The sequence below is a fragment of the Adiantum capillus-veneris genome, chromosome 10 (genome assembly GCF_014529385.1).
Source record: "Adiantum capillus-veneris isolate H3 chromosome 10, ASM1452938v2, whole genome shotgun sequence".
NCBI lineage: Eukaryota > Viridiplantae > Streptophyta > Polypodiopsida > Polypodiales > Pteridaceae > Adiantum > Adiantum capillus-veneris.
The window spans coordinates 78,396,425-78,420,712 of NC_140940.1; the positions used below are offsets into that span (position 1 = coordinate 78,396,425).

Here is a 24,288-nt window from a genome sequence, read left to right on the forward strand (position 1 = left end):
TGAGCACTCATCCTGAGTTATTACCATAAATCATTTCCGTTGCACATAACATTGGCATCAGAGCTCTATGGCAGTGTTCGATATTATCAATCAAGAAAAGACCCTAAAGAACCTCTCTTAGGTTTTTTTCCAAAGAAGTTTCGTGCCCTTGCTTCGAAGTTCGAACTTACCAGCCACTCCCACCCTTAGTCCATGGTGCATTGGGCATACTTCCCTCTTCATTGCTATCTTAAGGGCCATTAAGCCATAAAGAACCATAATTTTTTGTTGCTTGTTTGAAATTGTACGTAACCCAAGACCACTTGGGCGTGTCGATCTCTCTAATCTGTGTGGTAGGTAACCCATAAAAAAGGGCTTGTTCAGCCTCACCTCGTTCCTCTTTCCACTCATCGAGAGTGGACCTTACACATTGTGGCAGGCCAATCGACGTGAGGTGGGAAAAAGCAATCTTGGTGTGGGCGCAAGGCCGTCAAGAGGTGCACCCACAAGAAGGAGTTGAGCTTAGGTAAGTGAAGAGCCTTCTTAAACGTAGATTGCAAGTAGTACCAAGCACCAAGAATCCCAAGCCCAAGTACCCAAGTACGAAGAACCCCAAGTATCCAAGAACCTCAAGTACCCCTAGGTATTAAGAGCATGGTCATCACCAAAAGCGAAATGGATACTTTGCATGAAGGTGATGAGAGTGGAATTAGAGAAGAAATCCCTACACTAGGAGGACCGTTTCCAAATAGGCTCAGTGAGCCGCAACGAAAGTGAAAAGAAGCTAGGGAGCCGAATTCGAAAGGGAAAAAGAAGCTCAGATAGCTAGAGTTGAAAGAGAAAAGGAAGCTTATTGAGCCGAAGCCAAAAGGAAAAAAGAGGCTTAGTGGGCCGTTGCGGAAAGGGAACACATAGCTCTAGAGCATAGTTGCAGGGAATGGCTATTTTTGGGTCTCCGTTTCCCGTTCCCATTCCAACTCCCTGTTCCGCGTTTGAGACGTGAGTATCCGTAATAGGGAATGGCATTTCATGCCCGTTGTCATTCCCGTTGCTCAATCCGATTTTCTGTTCTGTGTGAATATGCCCTAGAGAGGGAACGCGAAGCTCAATGCATAGCGTCTGAAGAAAAGAGGGTAACTATGGAGCTAGAGCGTGAGGCGTTGTGAGACCAGCGCATGCAAGACTTGGTTCTTCATGTGTTCTCTTCAAAGAGCGATCCACCCAAGGAGACTGGTGAGTCATCACGTAGACCAAGAAGAGACGACGACTCCAACAATCCAATTTTAGAAAAGTTGATTTTCGATAAGTATGATAGTAAGATGGATGCACCTTTGATTTACTCTTGGTTGCATCAATTTAACGCTTACTTTGCTACTATCAAGAAAAACAATGACAATAAAGTTTTGACTGCTTGTATGTATTTGTCGGGATGATGCCATAATTGGTATCGAGCTTGGCAAGACGCAGAGTTGGCCAAACATCTTGAGCATGCCGCGGATGGCGAACCACTGTCTTACAATTCGGTCGACTTCCAAGACAAGCTCAAGGTTCATTTTCTGCCATCACAGTGTCTTGATCGCTTGAAATAGGATTAGAGAGGCCTCAAGTAAAATGGGACTCCCGTTATGTCTTTTTCTAATCGTATTTTGTAGATTGGTGTGCAATTGTGTAAGTCGCATGAGGATCGCAAGAAGGCTTTCTTCTTTGGTTTGGACAAGTATATCTAATACAATATAGAAGTCTGAGACCCTATTGACTACAATGCCGTCGTCAAGATAGCTCTTAAGCAAGCACAACAAAGGTAAGCTGAAGAAGAACAAGTAAAGTACCTTGCAGAACCCTCAAAACCAATAGAATAAGCGGAATGGCTTAGAACCATAGCACCTCTCCTTCTCAACCTTCCACTACACCTAGAGCATAGAAATCTTGACCGAACCTTCTAAATCTTCCACTACACGTAGAGCACAAAAATCTTCACCTAACAATGATAATAAAGGAAAGGCTAAAATTTAGGAAATCCCTAAAGTTGACACCTGATGAAAAGTCTGTTCAAGGAATAATAGAAGGTTGGCTTGAAGAAAGAACTGAGTATGGAAAAGAAGGAAGATGTTTTAAGTGTCACACTAAAGGTGACATGAAAAGAGATCGTCCTAAGAAAGAACCCAATGCACCACAAAATCCATATCTTTTGTTAGTGTTATAAATGAGAAAACTAATGTGCCCCAAGTTTCTAACGATCATCTAGATGAGTCTCTCATGAAGTGATATGGTTATGTGAATGGTTAGCGCATTGTGATCTTGTTTAATCCTGGCTATATGCATGTTGTGATTAGTGATTCTCTTGTGAAGAGTGCACAATTAGAAGCTCGTTCAATTGTCACGTGCACATGGCTCTATGTACCACGGCGACATGCTTCATCGAATTCCAGAGCCATTTTTCCAACTATCCCTAGATAGAAGTGTCTAGAATCCTAGGAGGATTAGTATTGACAATTTTGTGAGCCTGTTTGCGGGACTTGCATGCTCGAACGAGTCCATTAGATTATGTTTTCCAGGTTTGGAACCCTCTTGCATAAATGGATTGTACAATCATTTTGACAGTTGTTGTTACAATACTGTGGGTGTCGGGCATGACGTGCATGTAGTTTAAGGTTACAGAAATCCAACGAGCCATTCCCCACATCAATCGGATTTCTGGATCGACAGATGTGCGACAGTTTCACCCGGGAACGTAGCCCTGGTCAATCGGATTCTTGGATTGGCAGATGTGCAACAGTTTCACCAAGAAACCTAGCCCTGGTCAAAGTTATTATTAAATTATTGTAAAGATTTAATTTCTAAGAATTTGACAGAGGTTTTGCCCTACTTAAGCCTTGAGGAGTTCTTAAGCCTTGTGTTGATCTCCGACTCTCCGGAGGGGATGCAACGTCTCTTGGATGCTTTGCATAGGTTCGCCCAGGAAAGTGGTTTGTCTGTCAGCCTTGGTAAAACCAAGGTCATGGTATATAATACCACCCCACAGTGGATCAAGAGGTCAGTGCCCGCTTTCACATATGGCCAGGAGACAGTGGAGTATACAGATGCTTACACTTACCTTGGAGTGGTTTTTAGTGGACCAACATTTTCATTGAGGAGAGCAGCAGAGACTAGACTGACCAGAGCCCACGCAGCATTGGGTAGATTGGAGAGGATGTGTTCACATGTTCAATTTCAGGAGCCTCGAACGAAGCTCTGGCTCTTTGACACTTTGGTGGCTTCTGCATTGCTCTATGGAGCTCAGATTTGGGGATCTTCATTGGACCATCACTGGAGGACAAGTCGCACTGATCGATGGGGGGACATGGAGAAGCCACTAGTCTCTATGATCTCGCGGCTCATTAGAGCCAAGGCTTCAGTACCACGTACCATTATTTGGATAGAGCTAGCTGACCCCCCACTAGTGGTGGAGGCGCTCACCAGATCTGTCTCCTTCATACGCCGCATGTGGGAACTTCCGAGAGACAGATATGCCCGCCTTGCACTTGAGTCCTCTCGATAGTTAGCCATGCAGGGAGATACAACATGCTGGTATGGGGAGATGACATCATGGTTTCAGGGGCATAGGTTCAGCATAGACAGATTGCCCCCCTTCCAGTACTCACTGGATGCACCCTCTCTGACTCTTACACAGTCCGAGATCACCAGGCTCATCCACCAAGACCTGACTCAGCTAGACACCAGGAGGACATGGATACAGCCAGCACAAGAGTTGGGCACGAAGATGGCTTTCTACAGAGAGCATCTTCTCCAGCTTACGGAGGACGGTTTTGTGACGAGGCCCAGATACATGGACACCCACTTGTCTCATGGGATACGATGTGCTATTGGCCAGATACGCACATCTTCACACCAGCTGCGGATCGAGACTGGGAGATACAGTGGAGTACCGGCAGAGGCCAGGACATGCCTCTTGTGTGACATGGAGCCTGAGACAGAGTCTCACTACACATGCCACTGCCCCGTCTACTATGAGATATGTGGCCGCTTCCATTGCTTATTCAGAGAGGGCTTCGGACCACTCTATAGAGTCATGCGGTACGAGGATCAGAGATGTTTGGGTCTATTTTTGCTCGAGGTGCGCAGACACAGAGAGAGCCTGACGAGGGGAGAGGCTGCCCAGTCTGAGAGACGAATCACAGACTTCTTTAGAGCAGACATTGGGCACCCGGAGGAGCTACTACCACAGGAAAGCTCGTTGCCTCACACCAGAGGCACACTGATCGAGCGAGCGACCGAGCTAGGGAGATCCAGACGCCCACGACAGCGGAGGACTACACAACATCGATGGATCCATCACATTGTAACTTTCTGGTCGATTAGGCCACTTTGGCCTTTTGAAGACGTTAAGATAACATTTCATTTCTCTCTCTTTGTGTGTCTCAGTTCTGCTACCATTTTTCTCTTTCCGCCAAATTTCTCTGTTCCCTTCTGTTTTCGTAGGTGCTCCTCCTCTTGAGTTCTCTCCATCCCTAGGCGACCCCTTTTGCAGATCCAATGCAGATTGAGGTTGTTCACGGTGATGGGGTGCCCTTGAGGGTTCCACATTTGGAGATTGCTGCTGTTCATTATCAGATATGAGAGGTTGTGCGTCTGCTGCTCTGTTTTCAGCCATACCGGTCCATCTTCCGCTGCCATTTCTGACAATTGTTAGCCCGGGTGAGGGTTATTACCAGAGTTTTTTGGATTATTACCAGAGTTTCAGCTGCATATTTTAGAGATGGTAGTAGTATGGGTGTTGTTTTGAGTTGTGCTATGCTAAACATTTGAATCTAGGAGAAATTGAGCTTGCGCTTTTAAGCTAGGAGATACGTTATTTTTATTTTTCTCTGTATAGAAGCTCCAGATTCATTACACCACTGCTATATAAGCTTATCTCATGACTTGAGTGATGTATAAGCTTCTTGCCTGTCTCATAAAGAGACTCTATATTATGTTTATTTTCATATTGAATTCACTTTGTATAGAACAAAAGCAAAATTGAAGTAAGGCTCAGTTGATTTCATCCTTTTCCCGAAAACTACTTACAGTGTACTCACAGTGTAGTGATGTATTGATGACATTTCTGATCATGCTCTAGTCGTTGTTGGCGATAGTCACTAAACGTAGATACACCACTACTTCTGTGCCAGATTCTCATATTTATATCCATGGCTCAGTCACCAAAGAACATATTATGAAACTAACGTCCAAGTAATTTCTTACATTTGGCTTGTTCGAAGTTACTCAACTCTCTTTTTCTTTGATTTTAGGAAAAGATTTTCAAGGTTGCTGGTCTCCCCATGGTCGACAATTGTTTGCTGGGGTATAACAGTTGCATGTTTGCTTATGGTCAGGTCAGTACTAGTTTTATTTACAAACTGCAAGAGCAGCCTTATTTTACTTTGTACTTGAGCACTCTTGCTTTGATCAATGCAGACAGGAAGTGGCAAAACTTTTACTATGCTAGGGGACCTTGAGGGTGCTCAGCATCGACCAAGCATCAACAGGGGTATGACTTCTCGGGTCTTTGAGTATCTGTTTGCTCGAATCCTTGAGGTGAGAAACTACATTCTCTGCTAATTTAATGGGTCCCCAACAGAAACAAGTATATTAATTGCTTGTTTGCTTGGTGTTCATTAGGAGGAAGGGAAGCGAACCAGTGAGCAACTTAAATTCTTGTGCAAATGTTCCTTTTTAGAAATCTACAATGAGCAGATACTTGACCTTCTTGAGCCGTCTACGGCAAATCTTCAGGTAAAGTGGGTTGTTGATTACATTTTATGTAAGGTTTTGCCTTCTTTTTGCATTGAATGCCAAGTGAGAGACCCTAACAACTGTAGCTGTTGCTTATTCTGTGAAGTTGAGAGAAGATGCCAGAAGAGGCGTTTATGTTGAAAATCTTGCTGAGATTGAGGTAAAAAGTGTCCAGGATGTTATTACCCTACTTCTTCAGGTATTAATTTGTGATTTGTCTAGTATACTTTTTTTTGTGGGTGGGTTGGGGGTTGGGGGGGGGGGGGGGGCGGGGCGTCAATGCAGAATCTTCTCTCAACCAAAGGGATTGCACCTCTGCTGATTATTCTTTGTTAAATTACAGGGAGCTGCAAACAGGAAGGTTGCGGCCACAAATATGAACAGAGAAAGCAGTAGGTCACATAGTGTGTTCACTTGTGCTATCGAGAGCAGGGTAATAAGAAACTTGTTAGTTAGGACCTATTTTCTTTTCTTTCTAGTATTGCCGGCATAGTGATTAACCATCTTGTAGTTGATTCCTACAGTGGACTAGCCAATCTATTAAAAACAGTCGATTTGGAAGGCTTCATCTTGTTGATTTGGCAGGATCTGAGAGGTCTATTGCCCCACATATTTCATATTTCTTATGTGATGCGCACCATTTTTATCCTGGGTTTATATAGCTAACAACTAAATTCTGAGCAGGCAAAAAAGCTCAGGTGCTGAGGGGGAAAGGCTTAAAGAGGCAGCAAACATCAACAAGTCTCTTTCTACTCTAGGGTATGCTCATATTTGTTATTGGTAGTTTCATTTATTCTCAGTACATAAGGGAAAGCTACGAAGCCTCTGATTCGTTGTATTGTGCAGGCTTGTCATTATGAGTCTAGTTGATATTGCGAATGGAAAACAGCGGCATGTACCGTATCGTGACTCCAAGCTAACCTTTCTTCTCCATGTATGTGGCTCAACACAGCTGCAATGGAATAAAATTTCAGAAAAGGCTTCAAATTGTGTGCTATATAAGAACTGTGTTCCTTGTGACTGGGTCGCAGGATTCATTGGGTGGAAATTCCAAAACTACAATTATAGCAAATATTAGCCCCTCCAAATGGTAAGATGGCTTTGGTGCCTGATATACATTTCCATTTGCACTTATGTAATGTTCATGTATTTGTACATAGATAGACAAAGAGACAGATTCATATATTGATAGAGATTTATGTTTAAGTTGTGTGTAAATTTATATGTACGATGAATAACTATATATCTACAAAACGAAGTATCTAAGAGAACCCATAGTTGTACACACGATTAAGAATAATATCTATATATCACATGTTCAATTATTCAGACTTGTTGGTTCTTCATTGAATGGCTTGTTAATAACCATGGCAAAAAAATGAAGTACGTTGGGGAGATATGGGTAATACACAGAACCCTTTTCTCCTTGGTCGACACAACAAGTTTCCAATAAATGGAAGTTTGAAAATGTCTCTTGGCATTCTTCTGACAATTTTAGTAGGTTGGAAAATCTAGAAATTTGGCAATTTTCTTGAGTATTTCTTACCTAGAGAACATTGATTTGAGAAAGCAATTCAATTGCATGGCAAGCTTGGAATTGTTACCATCTATCACGCTTGTTGTGTAAAAGACATAGCCCTCTTTCTTTTTAGGGCTCGACAAAATTTTCATATGCTACATGGTACTAGGTAGTAGGGGCATTTTGTGCATGCAGACGCTTGTCTCCACTACTTGAAATAAACTCCTAGTCATTAGCAGTTTAGTAGAGCAAGTCGCGTTAAGTATTTAATTGGAATACCAAAAACTTAAGAGATTGTATGTAAAGAAATTCACTCAATTACTCATAAAAAATATGCTTAAGCTCACTACAATGATAAAAGGGCTGTCTATAGGGTTTCGAGGGAGAGGGAAGTGAGGAGTTGAAAGAATATGATCCCACATATTGTGGGTCGACACTCAATGGTTAATGGCTCAACATGTGTATGTGTCATCTCTAGCGGTTGTGCCCATAAGCTGGGCTTGTGTAACAATCCTCCCCTTCAACTTAGAATATGGTGCACCTGAGACTCTAATTCATTAGATTCACCTCGAATATTCTTTGGAATGCATCACGGTGGATGGATCTTATAAGGTTACATTACCAATGTTCAGATTGGATATAACAGTGTAGGTTCAAATGACAGTATGTCTTAGCGCCTGCAAGGCATAGTTACCTGAAAGTCTTGGAAACTCCATTTTTTTCTCGTTTCCACGTGTAGACAACTGCCCCTAGCACGCATGCACGCGCACGTGCACACACACACACACACACACACACACACACACACACACACACACACACTTTTTTTTGTTGTAAATCTGCTTTGATTAATTTACAAGTGGGAAACCTCAAAGCGAGGAAAACCCACGAAAAGAAAGGGATACAAAAGACGGAGCACTATGAGGCTTCGAAGGCTAGGAACAGTCAAAGTAAATCTTGTAGGCATCAAGAGTGATGACTCCAGCTTCAAAGAGGCAAAATGCAGTGCTTGACCAAGAGATAATTTGAAATAGGGAAAGGGGTCAACAAAAGTGCCCTGGAACATTAAGGAGTTCCTATGATGCCAGATGGCTCACATAGTCCAAAATCTGACCCAGGTGAAGAAGACCGCAAACTGAGATTGTGGTGATCGAAGCACCCCAAAAAGCCAAAATCGTCTGTGAAAAAGCCGGAAGGAAAACGTAGTCGAAGAGCAGTCGACACTTGCCAAATGAAGGCTCTGGAGTGACGACAACACCACAGCAAGTGTGGCACGGTCTCCTTAGCTTCAAGGCATCTGGGGCAGCGGGAAGGTGCAATATGCCGAGCATGCAACACACTGCCAACAGGTAGAGCTCCCACCAAGCACCGCCACAAGAAAACACGTTCCTTCAAAGGTAGATGACTTTGCCAAATGCGAGACAATGCGTGTTGCCACCACAAGGATGACTCGGAAAGCGACCATAGCTGATTACCCCGATGCACAATCCATACATCAGATTGAAGAATGGCATAGACACTGGCAGCTAAGATGCAGTCCAATCTAGTAGTAGCCAGATTCCAATCAGAGAAGCGAGAGTGTTCATCCAGAGGAGGAATGGGCGAATGAGCAGCAAGCATGTTTTGAATCTCCCGCCAAAGAGGAGAATAGTGAAGACCCAACTGAAAGCGGGAGATGGCATCAACAAAAGAAAGAACATAACCCGAGTCATCAACTACCTGATGCACCTGACAGATTCCTTTTTGGGAAAGAAAATACGCTTGGCGAGGAGACCTTGAACCAAAGTCGAAGCAAAAACCCTGCTCCAATGCAGACTCTCCATGTGAAGAGAGTTACCCCCAGAGGATTGTCGACCATCCCAAGCCAAATGTGAAGTGACAACCTTCCAATCAACAATTAGAGAAGAAGTAAAGGGACATCCAGGAATGTGTCCTTCAAGCTTCCCAAATACAACATCCCAATAAGTCAGTTGCCAATGACCAAAAGAAGGGGTGACAATGTGCGCACATAAATGTGTGACCATCACACACACACACACACACATATATTTTTAGTAATATCATATTGAGTTACTAATGGGAAACCTCAAAAAGAGGAAAACACATCTAAAACATTACATGTGGTAAATCAGAAACAATCAAAGTAGAGTCCATAATGAAGGGAGGAGAGCTCATCCAAGTCGCAAGAGTTTGTCAAAAAGAGGTTTTGAAGAGGGATATCTCATCCACATGAACTTGCTCAAACATTAGAAAAGAGGAAAACCCATATAAAAGATTACATGTGGTAAATCAGAAACAGTCAAGTAGAGATCATAATGAAGGGAGGAGAGCTCATCCAAGTCACGCGCAAATTTAACAGTGTCGAAGGAGGTTTTGAAGAGGAATAACTAATCCACCTGAACCTGCTGCTCAAACATGAGAAAAGTACATCCTTTCCAAACTGTCCGGAGCACTCAGAATCTAACCCCAGCGAAGAGGTATGCATACAGCTGAAGCAACGGTGGAATGTCACGTGACACATCCCAACCCTATGTGTCCGTGGACAAGCTACACCATAGCAGGGTTTCCGTCAAGTCTAGTCAAGTTAGATTAGAAGTGATTTGGCACTTGTGAGTCTATTCGTAGACCGTGCATGCCCAGTCACTTAGCATAGATGCATATCCTCCGGTTGCACACAGCATGATCATTGGAATTCCCATCAGAATCCATTAGCATCAGTTAGGGGAATTTTCCAGTGCATTAGCCTATTTTCCTATTTATTGGTATTTTCACTTATTATTTTTAAGTGACTTTCCAACAAAAGTAGGTAGGGCAATTTTGCTAAGTTTCTATATAAGCAAACCCAAGTTAGCACTAAATGGCAGAAGAGGCAGCAGGAGCTTCCCACTCAACAGGCAACTTCTCAGCAGTACCCCCTCAAGCACCTTGGCGTTTTTGGAGATCCCATCCTCGCCTACCTCCAAGATCTGGCGTTTTCAGCCTTGCTTGGATCGTCAACACCACAAGCACCCTAGCGTTAGCAGATTACTGCCATCGCCGGCAGACTCATCAGCTTTGCTAGCGTTTTCCCCAAATCAGCCCATTGGCGTTTTTGGATTTCCGGCCCAGATCAGCATTAGCGTTTTTGCTAGCATCAGCCATGCATCAGCGTTTTTGACTTTCAGCCCTAATCTGCAGCATATACACAGCGTTTTCAGCCTATGACTTCGTAGCAGATCAGCCCCAGATTGGTTGCAGGTGCTCCCCCATTTTCAGCCATCAAAACGCAGCCAAAACAGTCATTTTCAGCCACCGAAACAATCCCGAAAAACAGCAGATCGAAGACCACAGATTTCAGCCATCAAGTCGTCGTCGTCACCACCGTCGTCGTCATCGGCATAGTCCAAGTTGCATCAGTCCATTGCATTCGCATTGTACACCTTTGTGCAATCAAAGTAGACCACTCTCGTCGACGAGAGTGGGGCCTTCGGAGGAGGGTTTTACAACCTCTCGGGTGTCGTATCTCTTCTCTCTCCTTCTCTCAGTCTCATTCACTTGCACGCACAACATCCACTCACTTTGTTCGTGACCACAACACTCTACAAGACGGAAAGCTCTCTCTTTCCCTAAGGACTAAAAGGAACCTTGAGCAATAAAGATCACTAACTAATCCACCTGAACCTGCTGCTCAAACATGAGAAAAGTACATCCTTTCCAAACTGTCCGGAGCACTCAGAATCTAGCCCCAGCGAAGAGGTATGCATACAGCTGAAGCAACGGTGGAAGCACTCCTAAAAGCTAGAAATATGGATTAAAAGGTATCTCAGGGAAATGAGTGTGAAGACATAATCCACAAACCAAATGGGTATGAGGAGAATAACACAATAAATGTGGAAAAGTCTCAATGCCGGCACCACAACTAGCGAGGAAGCCATTCCTCTGGAGCAAAGAAATTTGCCAATCGGGAGAACCCCGATGATACGTCTCTACATAAACAATCGCTCTTTTAGGGGAAGTTTAGCATGCCACACTTTCATGACTTTATTGTGTCAGCATGTAGTACCTTTTTTCATATTCCATACCATATTGCAGTGTTGCGCTAGCCAAGAGAACGTCTGCAAATGGCAATATATCTTTTTCACAGATAAAGAGAGGATTGAGGAACCAACATAATGCTAATCTTGAAAAGTAACGGGAGGTACTCTTGCCTCAAGCATGGGAAGCAGACCGAGATAGGAAGATCTGTCTCCATCGACAGCACATCCGAAGTCGAGTCGAAGCCGTGGTGCCACTGTGCTGTCCGAATGCCAAGCAGGCTCATTAAGATCACTTTGATTGCCATCTTTGGAGATTGAAACTCTATCCGATAATAACCTCTATCGAGAATGTGCACAACGATGATCTTGCCCCCCCTTCCTTGAGGAGTCGAGCTTGGAGCAGGTCCCGAACCTCGCCTCCACTGGGCCGTGCGTCAACGATCTTGCAAATGACTTGAAGCCGTTCTAGGATCTTCTAGATGTCAACGATCTTGCCGTGTGGTTTGAAGCCATTCCACTAGGTCATCAAGCTCGCTTGCTCTGTCGACGAAAGGGCAAGTTGAAGGGTCCTCGGTGTTGGTCAAGGGGACTTCGGCAAGGTAGGATCAAAACGTATGTACCGTACCATACGGACGTACTGTACGATCCGTACGGTACAGATCGATCAGTATAGGGCACTTTTTAAAGTTTTCTTTTTGGAAGATAAGCGTGGCTTAGGGTTTTTGATGCATTTTTGCTGACTTCTGGGTGACCAAACCAGTTCTCATTTCAGCTTTGATATGCCTGTTCAATCACCAATGTCGTTTAAACAAAGTTTCTTGCAGTAGTTACACAGTATGTGGTTGTTTTGTAAAACATGTCTTCAAATGTCTCTAAAAGTTGTTGCCCTCTCATGTTTTTTTTATGAGAAATGTTCTAGAAAGTTTGGTAAATTGAGTTTTTTTCACAAGAGTACGTATTTTTACGTACATAATTTTTTTTCTAGTACGGAATAACGTACAGTACGTACATATACGCCAAGTACAGTACGTTCTGAACCACCTTGGACTTCGGTAGAGTCCCTCTAAGGTGAAGCAGGGGCCATCATTTTGTGTCTACTGCTGAAAAGGAAGGCGAGGACGACCAGAAAGGCTCCCAATAGGCTGAAAAGAGCCCATAGGGAGCTCGACGGGGACAAGGGTGTGAGGCGAGGCGGGGATAAAATGAAACAGGGAGCAAGGTGGGTGGGCTGAACGAGGAGGGAAGAGGCGGGGGAGGCATGGGGCAACACGTAGAGGAGGGTGGGGGGGAGGGTGCCATGGCGAGAAGGGTCAGGGGAAGGGATGCGTGATGGCGAGGGCGAGCAGCAGCAAGCTTGTTTCTTGTTCTTGGTAGAGAATTAAGTATCTTGTCAGGACAATTGTTTCTGCATGGAGAAGGCTACTTCAAGACTCCCTGGCACTTGTTCGGGCGTTTCTCCCTATGCTGGTTCGTCCGTGCTCTATCAGTTTCAGGTTTGGTCTTTCCTTTTTGGTTCTTGTTTGCTTTTGCTCTTGTGTTGGTGTGTGTGGGTTTGAGTGTGTGCAGGTGTGTGTGCGTTCAAGTTTTCGCTGAGGCAATCGTTACATTTTGCCTTTGACATTGGGGACATATCCCTAGAAATCTTGCAGCTTTTCTATGTTTGCTTTTAGCGCTTTTGTATCGCAGAGCACTTCAGTGTTCTTCCCTTTGTATATGATCTTTTTGGTGGGTTTTCCTCGCCTTGAGGTTTCCCACAGGTAAATCAATCAAAACAGATTTTCAAAAAAAATAAAAATGCGTGGAAGCTTGCCTTTAGAGTCTGTGTGTCCTTAAGGTTTGCTTTTGGGTGTGTGCGTGGAAGCTTGTCCTTAAGGTTTGCTTTATGTGTTTTTTGTTTCTGTCGTTTTTGTTTTGTTTTGCTTTCTTTCCTCTTCTTTTGGTTGGCTTGGGTTGTTTGTTTGGGTTTTTGATTTTGGTTATTGCTTGTTCGCAGTTGGTTTGTTTGAGGTTGGCTAGTTGCGTTCGTGTTAGCACTTGCCACTTAGCTTCTTCAGCCGGTTTCCACTTGGATGCTATGCCAAAGCCACCTACACTGCCTCCTAGAAGTTCCCTCTCTAGCTATGGTCTTCAAGAGCCACCTTCAGCAAGTGGATTGCTCGCTCTTTTGGATGAAAGCTCCTTGTCAGCTTTGGTGTAGTGCTTTGTTACCCACCTCGTGCCATACTCCTGAATATCTTGGTGATGTCAGTTGCCTCTTCTTTCTTATCTTCGCCTCCAACTACTCTCTTCCTTCTGTTCTGCCATTACCTCTTGTTGTCAGATTTTACCAGTTCACGGGCATCTGCCCGACATCGAGCTTCTCGTAGCTGCTCACTGTCATCTTCACCTGTGGTGGCATTGGCTTGGGTTCTTAATTTACAATTGCTGACTAGGCTTTTGGTCTAAGTGCATATCTCTTAGAGGCTACCGACATCCTCTCTCGACTTAGCTTGCATGGGCACTTTTTACTCTCTATAGGAGAGTTTTTTGACCTTGGCCTTCAGTCTTTTCTGTTTGGCCATGTGGTGCCTAGTTGTATCCAGTTTTTCATTTTTCCGTTTGAAGCTTGAGGGCCCGCTATGTAAAGAGTGGTGTACTTGCTCTCAGAATAGGCACCATTTGGACGTTCTGGGAGATTTTCAAGTATTAGAATCAGCCTCCTTTCCATGTGCGCACGCGACACACACGCACACACACGCACAGAAATGAAATGAAATGTTATATTAACGTCTTCAAAAGGCCAAAGTGACCTATGAGACAAGAAAGTTACAATGTGGTGGATCTGATACAAAGTGAGAGTAACAAGATGACAAAATGACAATGACAAAATAAAATACTATGGAATCCTAAACTGCTAGGTGTGAACTAAGCAGCTAAACAGCTAGGTGGGATAGCTAGATCACAAGAGATCCAGCATCGATCGCTGGTTGATCTCATCAATCTCCTCCATGGTCAGTAGTCTGATCGGGCGTCGTGCATGTCGAGCCAAAGTGATCCGAATCCTCTGATGCAGCCTCCGTTGATGCTGTGTAGTCCTCCGCAATTGTGGACATCTGGATCTCCCCAACTCAATCGCTCGATCGATTAGTGTGCCTCTCGTGTGAGGCAACGAGCTGAGCTCTGCTGTAGTTGTAACTCCTCTTGGTGTCCAGTGGCAGCTCTAAAGAAGCCTATGATCTGTCTCTGAGACTGGCTAGCCTCTCCTCTCATCAGGCTCTCTCTGTGTTCGCGCAGCTCGAGCAAAAACAAACCCAGGCATCTCTAATCCTCGTACTGCATGACTCTGGAGAATGGTTCAAAGCCCTCTCTGAACAAGCAATGGAAGCAGCCTCGTATCTCATAGTAGACGGGGCAGTGGCATGTGTAGTGCAACTCTGTCTCAGGCTCGATGTCACACAGGGGGCATGTCGTGGCCTTTGCTGGTACTCCGTTGTATCTCCCAGTCTCAATCCGCAGCTGGTGTGAAGATGTGCGTATCTGACAAATAGCACATCGTATCCCATGAGACAAGAGGGTGTCCATGTATCTGGGCCTTGTCACAAAACCATCCTTCGTAAGCTGGAGGAAATGCTCTCTGTAGAAAGCCATCTTCGTGCCCAGCTCCTGTGCTGGTTGTATCCATGTCCTCTTGGTGTCTAGCTGAGTCAATTCCTGGCGGATGAGCCTGGTGATCTCGGATTGTGTAAGAGTCAGAGAGGGCGCATCCAGTGAGTACTGGAAAGGAGGCAATCTGTCTGCTGAACCCATGCGCCTGAAACCATGATGTCATCTCCCTATACCAGCATGCTGTATCTCCCGGCATGGCTAACTGTTGAGAGGACTCAAGTGCAAGGCGAGCATATCTGTCTCTAGGAAGTTCCCACATGCGGTGTATGAAAGAGACAGATCTGGTGAGCGCCTCAACCACAATTGGGGGGGCAGCTAGCTCTGCCTGCTCGTACAATAGCACGTGGTACTGAAGCCTCGGCTCTAATGAGCCGCGAGATCATAGAGACCAGAGGCTTCTCCACGTCCCCCCATCCGTCACTGCGGCCTGTCCTCCCGTGATGATCCAGTGAAGGTCCCCAAATCTCAGCTCCATAAAGCAATGCACAGAGAGAGAGAGAGAGAGAGAGAGAGAGAGAGAGAGAGAGAGAGAGAGAGAGAGAGAGAGAGAGAGAGAGAGAGAGAGAGAGAGAGAGAGAGAGAGATGAAATGTTATATTAACGTCTTCAAAAGGCCATAATGACCTATGAGACCCGAAAGTTACAAAGTGGTGGATCTGATACAAAGTCAGAGTAACAAAATAACCTAACAACAGTACAAAACAAAGATATATACTATGGGGTCCTAAGTTGATCGATGTGAACCAAGCAAAAGACCAAGCAAAAAAAGGGGCGGCTTGTTGGGATAGCTGAATCACAAGAGATCTAGCATCGGTCGTTGGCGAATCTCATCAATTTCCTCCATGGTTAGTAGTCTGACCGGGCGTCGTGCATGCCTGGCCAGCGTGCTCCGAATTTTCTGTCGTAGCCTCCGTCGATGCTGTGTAGTTCTTCGCAGTCGCAGGCGCCTGGATTTCCCCAGTTCAATCGCTCGGTCAATCAGTGTGCCTCTGGTATGAGACGAGGGGGAGCTCTGCTGTGGGAGTGGCTCTTGCGGCTGTCCCCTGTCTGCTCTGAAGAAGTCTGTGATCCGTCTTTGAGACTGGCTAGCCTCGCCATTCATCAGGCTATCTCTATGTTTGCGCAGCTCGAGCAAGAACAAACCCAGACATCTTTGATCTTCGTATCCCATGACTCTTGAGAGTGGTCCAAAACCTTCTCTGAACAAGCAATGGAAGCGGCCTCGTATCTAGTAGTAGACGGGGCAGCGACATGTATAGTGTAGCTCTGTCTCAGGTTCCATGTTACACAAGGGGCATGTCTTGTCCTCTGCTGGTACTCCGCTGTATCTCCCCGTCTCAATCCGCAACTGGTGAGAAGATGTGCGTAACTGGCCAATAGCACATCGTATCCCATGAGACAAGTGGGTATCCATGTATTTGGGTCTTGCCACAAAACCATCTTCCGTAAGCTGGAGAAGGTGGTCTTTGTAAAAAGCCATCTTCGTGCCCAATTCCTGTGTTGGTTGTATCCATGTCCTTCTGGTGTCTAGCTGGGTAAGGTCTTGGCGTATGAGCTTGGTGATCTCTGACTGTGTAAGGGTGAGAGATGGTGCATCCAATGAGTAATGGGAATGGTGGCAGCCGGCGGTCTATGCTGAACCCATGTGCCTGAAACCATGATGTCATCTCCCCATACCAGCATGTTGTATCTCCTTGTATGGCTAACTGTCGAGAGGCTTCAAGTGCTATGCGAGCATATCTGTCTCTAGGAAGTGCCCATGTGCGGTTTGGTGAGCGCCTCCACCACAAGTGGGGGGGCTGCTAGCTCTGCTCGGATAATGGCCCGTGGTACTGATGCCTTGGCTTTAATGAGCCGCGAGATCATAGAGACGAGAGGTTTCTCCATGTTCCCCCATCCGTCTGAGCGACCCGTCCTCCCGTGGTGATCTAGTGAAGGTCCCCATATCTCGGTTCCATAGAGCAATGCTGAAGCCACCAAGGTGTCAAAGAGCCAGAGCTTCGTCCGGGGCTCCTGAAACTGAACCTGCGAACATCTACCCAATGCTGCGTGGGCTCTAGTAAGTCTGGTTTCTGCTGCTCTTCTGAGTGAGAATGTATGTCCGCTAAAAACCACTCCAAGGTAAGTGTAAGCGTCTGTGTACTCCACAGTCTCCTGGTCGTATGTGAGTGTAAGTGCTGACCTTCTGATCCACTGTGGGGTGGTATTAAACACCATAACCTTGGTTTTACCCAGGTTGACAGACAAACCACTTTCGTGGGCAAACGTATGCAGAGCATCCAATTGACGTTGCATTCCCTCTGGGGATTCGGAGATCAACACTATGTCATCAGCATATAACAAAAGTGGAATCCATGTCCCTGCCAACTGAGCACCTTTATCCCCATCGCTGTCAATGTAGTCAGAAATCTCATCCACATACATACCGAAAAGAGTGGGAGAGAGCGGGCAGCCTTGCTTCACCCGAATAGTGGAGTGAACCGGTGTAGAAAGTCCCTCCGGGGTGCGTACATGCCCTACTACTGATCTGTACAATGCCATGATCCCCCAAATGAGTTCTGTGGGTACTCCCATTTCCTGTAATCTGCGCATTAGTCTAGCTCTGGGTACCGTGTCGAAAGCTTTACGGAAGTCCACAAAGCTACAATAGATCCGTTTCCCATGAGATCTGCCTTCCTCGATGATGGCCCTGAGTGTTAGGATATGGTCAAGACTAGAGAAGCCTCTCCTGAATCCTGCCTGCCCAGTTGCACGTATTCCTTCCCTCTCTGCCCATCTACTCAGTTGTTGCTCAAGAATGGATGCATACAACCGTGCCAGTGTGTGCCCAATCATAATAGTGCGATAATTCCCAGGCTCCATGGGGTCTCCTGATTTGAAGATAGGTACGATTGTAGATAGGTTCCAAGTGTCTGGTAGGCCCTCACACATGGCACGGTTAAACATAACTGCTAGAAGCTCTGCTAGTAGGTCTTTGGCATGCATGAAATGCTCAGCTACTAGGCCCTCATGATCATATGCTCTCCCAGTCTTCATCCTGTCAATGGCTTTCTTCACCATCTCAGCAGTGAAAAAGACACATGTATGTGGGCATGGGTCGGGGGGGTTGGGGAGGGGCGGCTGTCCAGGTACTGTGTACAGAGATGATGCGTACTGACCCCAGGTCTCTGTGGAGGAAATAGCAAGGGGGGGGACTGCTCATGAAAGAGCCGCCACGCCTCACGCGAGTCTTGACTCAAGAATAGCTGATATAGATCTTGCTCGAGTCTAGCCAAAAAAGCCCTCTTCTTCCGTGACGTCCCCCAACATCACCTCCCTCTGAAGTCTGGCTCTAGTCTGGCGGCACTCCTCATCGTACCAGCTCCCAAATCGGCGTCTCTGCTCAGGCTGGGTGTGTGGGTATGCTTCAGCTGCTGCCTCATGTAATGTCTGTGTCAGTATAGTAGTTAGCTCCTACAGAGGTCGCCCCGGGTCCTCAGTGCATAGGCGTCTGTAGATTCCGTCCATGTATACAGAGTCCGTCTCCCTTGTGAATGTGTAGCGAGTAGGGATTGCTACTCGTGGCCTGTGTGCTGCACTGAAATGGAAGGAGATGGTCATTGACACCAGAGCATGATCCACCGCCACCCCGACCGGTCTGGGCCCAACTGTGAGATCCTCGATACTAGAGATGAGATTCGGTTGTGCCATGACATAGTCCACCGTGCTGGCTCCATGTCTGTGTGGGAAGCATGTAAAGCCTCTCGCAGCAGGAAATCTCTGTAGGCCGTTCAAGATGGTCAATCCATGTGCAGTGCCCATGTCTATCAGGTGTCGCCCATACTCAATATATTCCATATCGTGTGATAGTTTGGAAAAGCCCGTCTCTGCCACATCTATCTCTCTTAGCATCTCCTCTGAAGTATCATAAAACATTGCCTGGTGATGGGCAGTCCTAGCATTGAAGTCCCCGAGGATGATAATGTCACCGTCCCTAGAGAACTCCCATATGTCATCATCCAAAATAGAGAAAGGGGACTGTCCTTTGGGTGGTGCATACACTGATGTACTCGGGGTAACGTAACAAATAGCTAGATAGAGGTATCTACTTGTCTCTGCTTTCAGTCTCACCCACATGTACCTAGCTTGCTCGTCCCTGCGGGCTATATGTATCAGTGGCTGCACATCCTCTCTAAATCATAGTTACCCGGAACGGGAACGGGGAACGGGGACGGGAGGGTCCGGAACGGGACGGGAACGGGGAGGAGGATGGGGGGCCGGAATGGTAACGAGGCTGGAACGGTCCACCTAAAGTAAGGATTGAATTACCTCCATTTAACTTAGTCCCAAATAAACTCCTAAACAACCCCAAAACTGTCCCCAAATCTGCCCCCTAACTTGCCCTCAAACTGCACCAAATATATTCCCCGAATAGCCCTAAATCTGCCCCCAAAAGCCCACTTTTTTCCCCCCAAATGCCTACTTTTGCTCGTTCTGTCCCGTGTTTTGCCGTTCCACCTCATGTTTCGCCCATTCCGGAACACCGTTCCGGTTACACCTTGTTTCGGAACGGCGTTCCGTTCCCATCTCCGTTTTGGGAACGGGACTCGTTCGGAACGCCGTTTCGGAACGTTTGAGCTGTGTTCCCCCCGTTCCCTGTTACAGTGCTCTAAATAACACTGCCACTCCTCCCCAGCCCCGCCCTTTGTGCTCTGAGTGTGTCTCCTGTCTGTAGGTTGTCTCCCACCTATATCCATTGATGTGAGGCATGGATTGCCCAGGGGCCTGGTGTGTCTCAGAGTAGAAGATGATGTCTCTTCCAGTAAAGCTATCCTCAAAAGCACCCACATCAAGACGCATAGATCCATTGCAGTTCCAGGCAGCTACTTTGAGTGTGGTCCCATAAGTCTCGCACTGTCATGTGGAGCGTCGCTCAAGTATTACCACTTTTCCGTCTCGGTAAAAAGCGATCTTGCCTTTTCCCCTTGCCGCTCTAATCTCCGGCATTACTTCCTGCATATAAGCGATCTGCGAGAGGGTGGCCTTTTCTTCAAGAATGACTTCTTTGCTTCCATGGAGGGAAAAGGGAGGATGAGTGCTCTTTCTTTTGAGGTTTCTCCACTGCCTCCATTTTTCTTTATGTTGCCCACTCTCCATGCCCTTGTGTGTGTCGGCTCATGAATCCCCATCAAGGCTGTGAGTTCTTTTACTTCTTCGTCCACATTGCCTTTGTCTTTAAGACCGCAAATTCTCACATGTAAAGCGCGCACCCTTCTCCTCTGCTCCTCCTCTAGTGTCTAGTTAATGATGTTGTTGGGTGTGGACGTGGGCGTTATCTCCTTGTCGTTTCCTTTCTTGGCCACCTTGATCCATTTCTCGGCTTCGTCTGCCTTCTGTTGGGTTTTGGTAAGAACATCCACCCAAGAAGTCATCATTTCTTTGTGCTGTTCTTCTCCCTCTTTGATGGCCCGTACTTGTTCCTTGATCGTGTTGATTTCTTCAATTACTGAGGGTTGCAGTTCGCCCTCTTCTAGTGTGTTTCTTGATCGGGCTTCGGCGAGTTCTTTCTTGAGTGACGCGATCTCTTCCTCTTGGGTCGTCACTCGGTCTTCTAGCGTGCTTGTCTTGCTCTCTTGGATCAGCACACGTCCTTCGAGAATGTTTATTGTGCCCGAGAGATTGCGGTTCATCTTGGTGATGGTCTCCGTCATTTCCTCTTTGCATTTTCGAATGGCATCCTCTAGGGGGTCGGCTTTTTCGTTCGTCTTCCTCATGTTTGATCGCCGTCCGCAAGGGGGTTAGATGCGCGTGTGTACCCACTCTAGCAGCGGGTGCAGCACTGAATGTACGTGCGCACCCACACTGGCGACGATCGCGACGAGCGGCGGAGCGCGAGGCGGTGTGGCCCGGTGCGCTCAATATGTTAAGTTGTGTGTGTGTGTGCGCGCGCCTCGAAAACAAAAGTGAAGGAGAGAGAGGGGGGGGGGGGGGAGGGGGGTAGAAATGAAATGAAATGTTATACTAAAGTCCTCAAAAGGCCATAATGACCTATGGGGCTCGAAAGTTAAAAAGTGGTGGAGGCGGGGTCAAAAAAAAAAAAAAAAAAAAAAAAAAGAAAAGAAAAGAAAAGAAAGAAAGAAAGACATGCTACGCGTAGGAAAGGGGGGGGAGACATGCTACGCGTAGAGGTTGGGGGGCTAGGGCAACGTGCAGCGTGCGAGCAGGGCAGGGCGGCGGGGGTGCAGGACGACGGGCGCGCGGGGCAGAGGTGGGGGTGCAGGGCGGCGGGCGCGAGGGCAGAGGCGGGGGGGCAGGGCGCAAGCCAGGTAGCAGCACAGCGCGGCAGTGAGCAGCGCGCGCGAGCAGTGAGCAGCACAGAGAGAGGCCAATCAACGCGTTGGGCTGCAAGCGGGCACAGGGGCGCGCGGGCAGGGGCAGGGGCAGGGGCAGGTGCGGGGGGCAGCGAGCAGTGCGAGGGGGCAGAGAGAGAGAGAGAGAGAGAGAGAGAGAGAGAGAGAGAGAGAGAGAGAGAGAGAGAGAGAAATGAAATGTTTTATTAACGTCTTCAAAAGGCCATAATGACCTATGAGACCCGAAAGTTACAAAGTGGTGGATCTGATGAGAGAGAGAGAGAGAGAGAGAGAGAGAGAGAGAGAGAGAGAGAGAGAGAGTTGCCAATGGTTTGATATGTCAATATAGCTGTGCTTTGGAGACTCTCAGTACCCTGAAGTTTGCTCAGCGTGCCAAATTCATCCGTAATAATGTAAGTGCTATGTTGGTACTCATTAATGTTTGCCCACCACAAAGCATAGCATACCAAGGTGGGTGCTCATTGTTAATGCGTATGCCATTTTCTGTGTAGGCCATTGTCAATGAGAATTCTTTGGGGGATGTGATGGCATTGCGCTTGAAAATACAGCGCCTGGAGGTTCTTTTGTTCTTTTGCTGCATTGGGTCTTCTTCTACAAGCAAGTTGGATATTAGGAACTGACTTTTTGGTTAATAAAACATTGTGGATGATCAGGATGAGAACAATCGATTACGTCTGAAAATTGTGGGGACATGTTCGGAGGATGGTACCATCTCAGAATTGATTGAGTATGGCAGCGTGGGTCATGTAGGGTCTTCTTTGGAAGCTTGGGATCCTTTTAGAGAGTTTCCAACTCCCAGCTTTAGCAGTAAGCAGGTAAACATTCAAGGATTTTTTCTGTGAAGGAGGGCCATTTTCTGATTTGAGCTGATATTCATTGGTACTGGATTTTTGGTCTTCTTAATGCAGAAAAATGGATTAGAGCTCACATTGCAGAAGACACTGCAGAGGCAGCAAATTGCAGAGGCAAAAATCAAAGAGCTGGAGGCTGAGGTTGAGCAGTTCAAGTGTTTAGTAAGTAACACCTGTCTTTCTAAGTGCGAACCAATTTGGGTTATAGAATCAGTACCTTACACACACAAATAAGTAGGCAGAATAGAAGAATTAAGATTGTGAATAGTTTTTAATGTCTAAATGAAAGGGAAAGGTCCATGAAACAATTGCAAGTATGGGTCTGCAAAGGATTAAACACGATGATTCTATATTTAGAGAAGTGTGGCTGAACCCAAACAAATTATTCCATTTCAATTTGTGATTCCTATCTGAACAAGCATTCTCATTTCATGAGCTAAAGAGTAAGCTAAGTCCCTGGATGACAATATGGCTTGTATGCATTATGTGAATGAGAAATGAAGACGTGTTGTACTAAGAGAGTAATCAAACCCTGAAAGCTTAGCCAGCTTGTAGGAACTTATGCTAGCAGATGGACACTGAAGGTGTAAGGAGAAACTGCAAACTGTTTTCCTCTGCGTGGACTGCACAGTGGAAATGAACAAGGGAAGCTTGGAAATACAAACATCAAGTGTAACTGACAGGAGGTTCAGGTCTAGTCAAGCAATTAGAAGTAGCCTGAACAATCGAACAGACTTTGGTTTATGCTTTGATTGAACTAAGCACGTGCTGTCATTTTTATGAGATGACTTAATTGAATCCACCCTTAGGCATTTCAGGTAAAAGATGTCAGGAACAACCTTAATTCCTGATGTGAAGTAAACAGAAATAGTTATGACTGAATATAAACCCAAGTTCAATCACAGTAAAAGGTAAATAAGAAAAAAAAAGTTTCTTTTCTTATTTATCTTTTACTGCAGTAAGGAGTCACCTTTATATTTGATACTTCCGAAGTACATAAGCTCAGATGTTTTACATCAAGGGTTGTTATAGACAAAGCCAAGAAGAGGTTATTCAGTTTTACAGCTGTTGATGTCTTATTGCGTCTTGGCTATTTTATAAGTTCAATGTTCTGATGCATTCTTTCAATGTCCCTTCTACTATCTATAGGTTAAGCAGCGGGAGGAGGATACCCAACGTGGTAAAATGATGTTGCGCTTTAGGGAGGATAAGATCAAGCGGATGGAAGCTCTTTTAGGGGGCTTGATATCACCAGAGACATATCTTTCCAACGAAAGGGATAGCCTTTTGGAAGAAGTGCAGATACTGAGGACTCGTTTGGAGCGTAACCCTGAAGTCACTCGCTTTGCCATGGAAAATATACGCCTGCAAGAGGAATTGCACAGGTATTTTGAAATTTATGCATGGCTATTGTAACTATTCAGGAGTTGAATTTTAGGGCATTAGTGAGGCTTAACAAGATTTCAAAAACGGTGGTGCGTATCTTAAGAAGAATTTGATATCTTTTTATTGGGTAGGTGTCTTGTCACGTTTTGGCCTTTGCATAATGTGTTTGACTAGTCCTTGATAGCTTGTGTCACAGTATTCATGTTATTTGGCAAGAGGCCTTGAAGGGAATAGAGATCATGACATAGTTTAAAGTGAACAAACAATATGACATACTCTGAAATTTAATGCTAAGTAGGATTGCTATATGGGAGTGTAGGCTTAAGCTTAAGGTAAGATGGCAGCTCAAACCTCATGTTACTTGTGTTGTAGCCTTGTCTTTCACGATCGAATCATTTGTTTGTAGCTTTTGCATGAGATTTCGAAAAGAAAGTATGTGTTTTGCTGGAAAGCTGTTCGTTTCTTGACGAATGCTAGGTAGAGATGATCACTCAAGCCCACGATAGGTGAGTGAGTTGCCTTTGGGAGAGATCAACACCTGCATCTCTAGGGGAACAAAGTCTCCACTTGGGTGCTCCACAAGAAAACCCGACCTGCAAGATCCCGAGTTGACTAGCAGAGGATGAGGGAAGGTGGGGGTCAGCAAGGGGATGCGATGCAAAGGGAGGATTGTGCAAGGAATTGCGCTTGTATGTGCATAACCTACTCGAGATGCATGTGGAAGGAATTTCTTGAACATTTCAATTTCATTTTGTGTAAGCGCCACAGTGT

The 24,288-nt window shown here is 45.9% G+C and overlaps 1 protein-coding gene across 2 annotated transcripts in view; it reads left to right on the plus strand.

Annotated features, from left to right (window-relative positions):
• The window catches only part of LOC147449113 (kinesin-like protein KIN-12E), an 81,982-nt gene that overhangs the window by 19,839 nt on the left and 37,855 nt on the right, over window positions 1-24,288 (plus strand). For both annotated transcript variants that reach the window (XM_086521686.1, XM_086521685.1), the window contains 14 exons: window positions 5,268-5,351; window positions 5,434-5,553; window positions 5,638-5,751; window positions 5,858-5,950; window positions 6,095-6,184; window positions 6,276-6,346; window positions 6,436-6,510; window positions 6,598-6,685; window positions 6,783-6,841; window positions 21,609-21,672; window positions 21,772-21,837; window positions 21,934-22,095; window positions 22,189-22,293; window positions 23,281-23,516. In XM_086521686.1, coding sequence (XP_086377812.1) covers window positions 5,298-5,351; window positions 5,434-5,553; window positions 5,638-5,751; window positions 5,858-5,950; window positions 6,095-6,184; window positions 6,276-6,346; window positions 6,436-6,510; window positions 6,598-6,685; window positions 6,783-6,841; window positions 21,609-21,672; window positions 21,772-21,837; window positions 21,934-22,095; window positions 22,189-22,293; window positions 23,281-23,516 — 1,397 coding nt within the window. In that variant the 5' untranslated portion in view covers window positions 5,268-5,297. The remainder of the gene's footprint in view (window positions 1-5,267; window positions 5,352-5,433; window positions 5,554-5,637; window positions 5,752-5,857; window positions 5,951-6,094; window positions 6,185-6,275; window positions 6,347-6,435; window positions 6,511-6,597; window positions 6,686-6,782; window positions 6,842-21,608; window positions 21,673-21,771; window positions 21,838-21,933; window positions 22,096-22,188; window positions 22,294-23,280; window positions 23,517-24,288) is intronic.